Source organism: Phaseolus vulgaris, chromosome 3, assembly GCF_000499845.2.
Source record: "Phaseolus vulgaris cultivar G19833 chromosome 3, P. vulgaris v2.0, whole genome shotgun sequence".
In the NCBI taxonomy this organism is placed as follows: Eukaryota; Viridiplantae; Streptophyta; class Magnoliopsida; order Fabales; family Fabaceae; genus Phaseolus; species Phaseolus vulgaris.
The window spans coordinates 5,932,488-5,941,630 of record NC_023757.2 but is presented as its reverse complement, the minus strand read 5'-3'; the positions used below and the strand labels follow the sequence as shown (position 1 = coordinate 5,941,630).

Here is a 9,143-nt window from a genome sequence, read left to right as displayed (position 1 = left end):
ATCTTTAAGTTAAAATAAAATCTTTAAAGCCAATATACCTTTTAATCTAAGATAAATACATACATTTAAAAGAAATTTATTACCTACTAATAATTATCTAGAGATTTTGATTTGTAGATAAATTACAAGTTACACAAAAATTTTAAAATCGAATTACTTATAAATTTTTTTATATAACAAAATTCGTATTTTTTAACGAGTTATTATTATTATTAATATTATTAATTATAATAATAATATTAATATTAATATTAATATTTCAATAATAATTAGTATTATTATAAAAATAATTATTATTATAATATAATTACAAAAATTTGTTTAAATTAGTAGTTAAATGTTCTATATATACCGACTTGTGTTCGGTTACACTAAAATGTTATAAAAATAATAATAATATTTTGCAATACGTAATTTTGAATTTAGTTCATGATTTTTAATAAAAGTAGGATTCAACTCTTATTTAAATTATGATTCATATGGCTTATAGTTTCCTGTGTACTTATAAACTCTTTTAGTACGACTATTTTGTTATGTTGGTTCTTTTTTGGTTCTCCTTCATGTTTAAACTTACATTATCTTATTCTAACAATTATTCACTAAATTATGTTATTCTAATCATTATACCGACATTAAAATATAAATGGTCGATAATTGTTTTAATCTAATTACAATTAACGTTTGAAAAAAAAAAACTGTAAAAGATATTTTAAAACAATTAATGAGTTAATAGCTTTTGAAATAAAATTAAAAAGTAATATATATATATATATATATATAATCATGAAGTAACAATGACATGTCGCTTTAAATTAAAACAAATTACAATAATGGATTATTATTGTATCCCATTCATTAAAAGGCCACTAACTTGTCATAAAAGATTGTTAACAAGGCATGCATATTTTAAAATATAGATTAGATATGTTTGTTGAACCTGACAATAAAAAAAAATCATCACATAAATCAATTTTAGGGATAAAAAATAATTAGTTGTTATAGTGACTAAATTAGAGATCATTTTAGAAACTAACATTTTTTTGGTTTCTATTATTTTTAAATTGGTATCTAATTAGTAACCAAAGTTTTTGCTACCAAATTTAGAATCTAAATAATTGGCAGTTAAAACCTTGGTAGCTAATTAAATACCAATTTAAAAACTATTTAACAATAATAGAAACTAATTTAGAAACCAAAACATTTTTAATTTCTAAAATGATTTCTAATTTAATCAATATAGCAACTAATTATTTTTTTCTATAAAACTGATTTTTATTTCATGATTTTCTTGTAGTGTGCAACCTGAATTTTATTTTTATTTTTATTTATAGTCTAATAAATAGTATGCTTTATGAAATATTGAAGTATATTTTTACGTAATGAATCAATATTTGCATCAGTAATGATCAGCATGAAATATTTTAATGTCATATCTCATATAGAAATTTCGTTTGTCACATAAAAGAATTGACAATGACTTATTTCAATAGTTTTATACAAGTACATCAGATGTTTAAAGTTTAGATTGAGGATGAAAACCAGTGGAAATATAAAGAAGAAAAACATATTTAACCATTTAAAATGTTAATAATACTTAAAATCAAATAAACTGATTTAAAATAAAATAAAAATAAAAGTAAACTATTTGATATAATTTTGATGAGTTTAACAAAGGTTGAGTTTGCACATGCTTAAACCACACACATAAAAGTGCACTAAAAGAAAACCAAACATATGAAACATATATTTATTTGCCTTGGGAACCATGAAGTTTAGGCATAAAAGGTTTGTAAGATGATATGAAGTATGAGTTTTTATCATCCATAATTTTAAGCGATCAATGGCATAATCTCTTCAGCAGCTTTCCTGTAAGTTTCCTCTGCTGAATTTTCATCCCAACCTTGTTTTCCCTATAACATAAACAATTCAATTAAGTTAACAAATTTAACTAAAAAGATGTTTGTAAAAAATTTATAAAGAATTTTTAAACACATAAAAAATAAACATATTTTTTCATAAATTAATAAAAGCTTTCTTAAATATATATTTTTAAAATTTTATTTTAACTTGTGAGTTATAAAATTATCAAACTCTATATCATTCTAAAATTATAAACTCTTTGTATTCTCTCTAAATTTATGGATTGGTAGTTTACTATTAGATCACACCTTTAAGGTGACATTTGTGAGAAAAAAAAAAGATAGATCAATTAGAATATTAATCTAAATAAGTTTTTTATTCTCCTATAGTTGCTTTCTTTCTTTTTCTTTGTATTTGGGGAATACTTGGTGTGCTTAAATCAATTCAAAGATGGAAACTTGTTGAACATCTAAAAAATAGAAAACTGCTAATTTTAAAATAGGCAGTTAGAGAACCACATAAACAAATTAAATCTACTAATTTAATTAAAAAGTGACTTTTTTAAAATAAATAAATTAGTCTTTATATATTTTTAAATAAAAAACATTACAAGAAAATCATTAAATAAAAACTAATGTTAGATAAAAAAAAATTAGTTGCTATAATGAGACCATTTTAAAAACTTAAAAAATTATTGGTTTCTAAATTTGTTTCCATTATTGATAAATAATTTCTAAATTGGTATCTAATTAACTACCAAAATTTTTGCTATCAAATTTAAAATCTAAATAATTGGTAGTTAAAATCTTGGTAACTAATTAGATACAAATTTATAAATTATTTATCAATAATAAAAATTAATTTAGAAACTAATAATTTGTTTAGTCTATAAAATGATATCTAATTTTTTTAAAATAAAAGTTTTAATTGTTAGGCATCACTGTGCAACAAAAAAATAGATGAGATGAGAGATAAAAAAAATAATTAATTCTTATAATGACTAAATTAGATACATAACAAAAGAATATTCCTTAAACATGCAAAGAAAGATGTATGGTGGGAATGGAGTTTTTGAAACTTACATGGACTTGAATCATGCATGTACTTCCATTTCCATTGGCTGAAATGGTGGCAGAAATGAGCTCTATGTTGTGCTTCTCCAGCACAGAAGCAATGTTGGTCATGAGTCCTGGCTTATGGACTGAGCAAATGGAGAATTGAGCTTCATTTCCTTGAATGTTGAGCACCATGTTTGAAGCAGCCCAAGTTTTATCAAAAGCTACTTTCTGCTTCCCAGAGACAGAAACTGCACCAGAAGTTGTTCCCATGATTTGTTTCAGACCACCTTCTGCCCTTTCTTGCTTCTTTCTCTCTAGCTTTTCCAGGGTTTCCTCCAGAACTTTTATGTAGTTCACTGCTTCATTCACAATGCTTGCTTTATCCACCTAAGAAACAACTACCATGTCTCAAACCATCTTAGAATAACATTCTAACCCTAACTTTCTTACTTGTCCTCTACTCACTAATTTTGGTACACACTTCTACTCACAATAATGACTCTTTATTTTAATATATTTAAAATCATCACTTTAGAGTTATCTTTCTAAAGCTTTGTTTGGATTAGGGAGTGAAAACGAAAGAGTGAATTTGAAATGATTTGAAGAGGAAGTGTAAAGAAAATTAAGGTGTTTGAATTAAGGTAAATAGAGTGGAAAGTGTAAGAAAAGTTTATAAAAGTTTGCGAATGATGTGATGGGTGTGATTAAAATTATATTTTTTTAATTGATAAAAATGTAATTTTACACATTTGCACTTACATTTAAAAATTGATAAAAAAATTATTTTGATTGATTATTTGGGAATTATAGGTAGTAGGTGATAGGTAATATGGTAAAACCAAATACTTTCTCATCAAATCTTCTCAATCCAATGGAGAAAGCTTTTTCACTTTCTGTGCTTTTCTTCTCCCTCTAATACCCACAAACTCCCAAATATAAACATGATCTTTCTTTTCTTTTCAATCCGGATGAACATTAATCACCAAGATGCAAAGAGAAAGAGAGGCTAAAAAAACTGTTTGACTTTTATCATCTATTTTCTCATCATTAAATAGGTATAATAATAATAATAATTAATAATAATAATGGTACCAAATTGGTACAAGCATATGCAATCAAACTTGGTTTTAAATTCTTTCTCTTCTCATTAATGTCAAGTCTCTCTTTCTTGTTTTATTAATTTTTTCTGATAATTACTCATTTAATTGAAGTAACAATAGTAATAACAAACAACAATACAAATTTGTTTCCAGAAAAAATTAATATATAAGATCAATCTGGAATATGGTTGTTTTCAAACATGAATTAATACATTTAGTAAATAACAGCTAGAAGAATGTGTTATATCTTATATTCAATGGCTTAAATTGAGTCATTTCCAATCATATTATTTGTAAAAAAAAAATAACCGGCCTAAATTGAGAGAATTCAAATACATTAAGTCAATAAAAATTTCTATATATTTTGGAGATTTGGTCAAATTATTTGTTATGATCATAATTTAACCCTCATCATACTTTGCTAAGATTCCTTTAAATTACTTTTAAAAAAATTATTCCTAGAAATCAATAAAAGAAAGGGTACAGATAGAAGATTGAAATGCATATATAACATGTGAGGATTGCATATTCTTTTTGTGATTGTAGGGTCATAAATACTATGATTCAATATTGTATTGGTATTTGGAAGATGTTTCTACTTGGTTAATAGAAATTTTGTATTTATAAGGTTAATTTTAAGAACACATAAATACAAAAAGATCATACAAGATACGGCATAATTATTGGGACACAATAGTACGTTAAATACTTTGAAGGTTAAATTCATAATTTCTAATGTTTTGACTTATAAGACTCCATTACAAAAAAGTATAAAGACATTATTTTCTATCGATAAAGAATGAATTCAATTGTTGCATAGTGATGCCTAACATGAAAACTTTTACTTAAAAAAAAATGAATTCAATTAAATATGACATTTGAGGGATGTCACACCTTATATACACAAAAATTGAAGTCAATTTTCCCCAGGAAAGTAGAAAAAAGTTAACCTTTTGAAAACTTGTAAATAAACTCTTTTAGTAGGAAATGAATAATATGTATTAAATATTTTAGTAATTCGGAAAACTTATGAAGGGAATTTGTTTCAGGTTATATGTTTTGAGTTTTTAAGTATTACATACTTGTTCTCATGCTTTGATGGTTGTTCTGGATCAACTTGTTAATCTTCACCCCAAATTTAGTTTTGTATATGGATTGAAACACCACAAATACTCCATTTTATTTAACTATTTTTGGTGATAAAAAGGTTATTAAACAGTTTAATACTTTTGACGTAAATATTGATTATGTAAGAATGTAATGAGATCATTTGTGCAAGAAATATAATAGAGGGGGAAATTTTTTTGTCTCTAAAAACAAATCATAAATAAAGAGGAATATAGAGTGACATAATTTAAAAATTATGTTAAAAAATATTAAAATTATTAAATATCCGTAAAACCTTAAATAATGAAATACATACCTTTGAAGGAAGTTGTGGAAGTAAACCACTAAGATCGTCAAACATATCTTTCATTTTCTTCCGTCGACCTCTTTCGATCGATGGATGCACTTCATCGTTAATTTCTAGATCGTATGACCCTTCCTCACTAATAACAATTTTCTTCTCATTTTCCTCAAAAATATCTTGATGTGGCGTCTTATTCATAAGAATTTCACCTTGTTGTTGATTCGACGTCTTATTCACAAGAGTTTCACCTTGTTGTTGATTTGATAACGTTTCGTTTTTTGTAATTTCACTCGAACGATTAGAACTAGAAGAACTCCCTGAAAGATTTTCCAATAAAAAATCCATATCAAGTAAACATTGATTTTGTGCCTTGAAGGTGTGGAGAGAGAAGAAAAGGAGAGGCTAAGAGAGTGGAGTTTGAGGTTAGGGAGAAAGATTGGAGAATGGTTAATTTATAATAAGGTGACAAAGTTTAGGAAGGTGCAAAGAGAAAATATAAATGTAAAAGTAAGTAAGAACAACCCAAAATACCTTCGTAAGAACATGGCGTTACGTTGAATTCTAATAAATACATTAAATATATAGTTTAATGTTGTGTATCTCAATCTATTCTGATATCCACCACATGGTGACCCACTTGCTTCTTAGGAAGGATTTTGTTTAATTTATTTCATTCTTGAAAAATATAGTTTTTCTTTAAAACCAGTTAATTTTTTATACTATAAATATATTAAAATATTTAGCACATTTAATACATTATATGACTGTATTATCCTGCCCGTGAATCCGTGTAGTTAATGTCCATTAGATAATATGGATATTAATTATCTAGACTAATCTTGAATCATTGGTATTTGTTTGGTAGTTATTCTAAAGTAATCATGATGAATTTTGGGATGTGTATGTGAAATTTGGCATAAGATTAAAGCAATTATTTAAACACGTATTCAACTCTTATCTCTATAAATATAAATTTAGGAGGTATTTCTCACTCACTTCATATTTTTTTTTATAAAAAGATTTTATGTTAAACACCATTATTATACAACTTGACATTTTAACTATGCTAACACTTCAAGTAATAATAATAATTTGTCATCACATAAAAAAAAGTATTATTAAAAAAATACAAAAATATGAAGGGCTAAACCAAAACTCATATGTTAACAAAAATGATACATAGGTAGACTATATCTATTGATAAAGAATTCTAAAAATAAACTAGATGGAAGACTATTATACCAATGAAATGATTCTCTATTAATAAATCTTAAATTAGCCAAATTATCAGCATATCACTTTCTTCACGAAAAAGATGAGTAATCTTAAACCTGATTTTTTCACAATAATAAACGCAACACAAATCAAGCCAGACATTAGTAAGGTAGAATCATGTTCACTCACTTGATACTTAATACTTGTTTACTACTTAAGAGTATTATTCTCTTACTGACTTTAGCATCGGAAAGTCTTTTGCAGTTGGACTTTTACTCGACATTAGTGATAAAGTTCAACAATCATTCAAAACGAAGGTCGATTATTACCAACAACTCAAATTTAATCCCTAACATAACTCAACACCAAAACCGATAAAAACAATAACATTTCTCATAAAGTTTAAAATATTTTGGTAAGATTATTAAGATAGAGTAGCAATAACAAAAATTTAATTTTACATATAATTGTGAAACTTGTCTGCTTTTGAATATTATTTTTTTTTTGTCTAAATCCTACTTGAAGATAAATTTGAAACCATTAAATGATGTTAATTGTTATTTTGATCAAAATTATTATAGTGGACATATCAAATTTGATTGAATTTTCTTTATCTTTCTCTTTTCTTCTGCATATTAAGTTTTTTTATCAGCATCATATTAAGCCTTTAAGCTCAATTCAATAAGAGTTTTTTCTTTAATGTGCATATAGATATATGATAAAAAAATAAAAATATTTTTTATACTCATTTTTTATTATAATCAACATTTATTTGGATGTATTTAAAAAAATAAAAATATTTTTTATACTCATTTTTTATTATAATCAACATTTATTTGGATGTATTTAATACTTTCACGTTATGTATTGTAAACACATAAGAATTACTTAAAATTAATATCACAAATTGGTTTTGCAAGGCTAATAAATATATATAAATTCACCTTTACCTTTTAGTGTATTGCGAATGAACTTGATTTCAATAAGAATTTAATTGGATCTTTTAGTTTTGAAAAAAGATTAGTTACTAATATTATTTAATTTTTAAAATAAAATATCTAGTCATGAAATTACATGTTAATCATTATTATTAATAGTTTCATGAATATCTTATATTAACAAGTGATATTTTTACTACCATAATTTTATGTTACTAAATGAATTATATATCAATAGTAGACAAAACAAATTGTTTAATTTTGGAAAATTATAAAATTAAATGTACAATTAAATTTGTATAAGAAAAATAAATAAATATAGGAAACAAAACTAGATTTAAGTTAATATAAAAAAATATTGTTTTACTTAAAAACACAACATTAAAGTTTCATTTGAATGATATGAAAGAAAGTGGAAGACAAGAAGAAATATAGAATGAAAAATGAAATTGTGTATATGTTATTAATAAATTTATTTATTATTTTTAATATCATTTTTGTAATAATTATATATTGATTAAATAAGATTATATTGTAGAGATAAAAAAAATTATTAGTATCTAAAGTAGTTTCTATTATCAATAAAATTTATAGACTAGTTTATAAATAGGTATTTAATTAGCTATCAATATTTTAGTTACCAGATAATTTAGATTATAAAGTTGGTAGCTAAAACATTGGTAGCTAATTAAATACCAATTTATAAGCTAATTATAGATTTTATTAATAATAGAAGTCACTTTAAATACCAATAATTCTTTATAATTTTTAAAATAATATCTAATTTAGTTAATAACTAATTATTTTGTTATTTTCAAAATTGGTTTCTATTTAATGATTTTCTTGAAATGTTATTATTATTTTATAAAAAAGAAATTACTCTTACATGTGGGTGATCATAACTAATTATGTTATTTTGATAATATCATTAATTATGTAATATAATTATTAATGAGTAAATTTTAAACCTCACTCAGTCTTATAAAATCAGTTTATAAAATAATATTTACACTCATCTATATACTATAAAATGTTTTTATTGATGTTAGATCTTCAACGATAATTAATAATTAAGTTATATTTTTACTTAGAAATCACAAGAAACAATGTAATGTAACTTCTTAAAACAACTAAAAATATGTGCACAATAAAATCTACAAAAAAATATATTCATAATCTACCTTACAATATTAGTTTTATATTATGCAATAAAAATATTAGTTATATTATTTTTAAAAGGTAAAATTATTATTATTTTTTAATATAATTTTTATATAAAATATTTATATTTTTAACTTCATCGTAATTCAATATCCAATAACCCATCCCTATGAAAAAAACAATTCACTAAATACATCCATAAAAATGTGAAACACTCACAAATTGGTACTTTGACAAAAATTACAAAATAGAAATCAAGTTTATAGTTAAAAATTAATTAATATATTGATTAAATTAAATATTATTTTAAATATTAAAAATTTATTATTATATAAAATAATTTATATTATTAATAAATAGTTTCTGATATATAATTAATTATCAATATTTTAACTATCTA

The 9,143-nt window shown here is 23.4% G+C and overlaps 1 protein-coding gene across 1 annotated transcript; it reads right to left on the bottom strand.

Annotated features, from left to right (window-relative positions):
- Positions 1-1,761: 1,761 nt before the first annotated feature.
- LOC137839009 (transcription factor bHLH95-like) lies at positions 1,762-5,774 on the bottom strand. The gene is made up of 3 exons (XM_068648140.1): positions 5,442-5,774; positions 2,943-3,305; positions 1,762-1,910 (listed from the first exon to the last, which is right to left on the bottom strand). Exons 1-3 carry the CDS (start codon positions 5,772-5,774, stop codon positions 1,830-1,832), a joined length of 777 nt encoding a protein of 258 aa, XP_068504241.1. The 3' UTR covers positions 1,762-1,829.
- Positions 5,775-9,143: the final 3,369 nt, after the last annotated feature.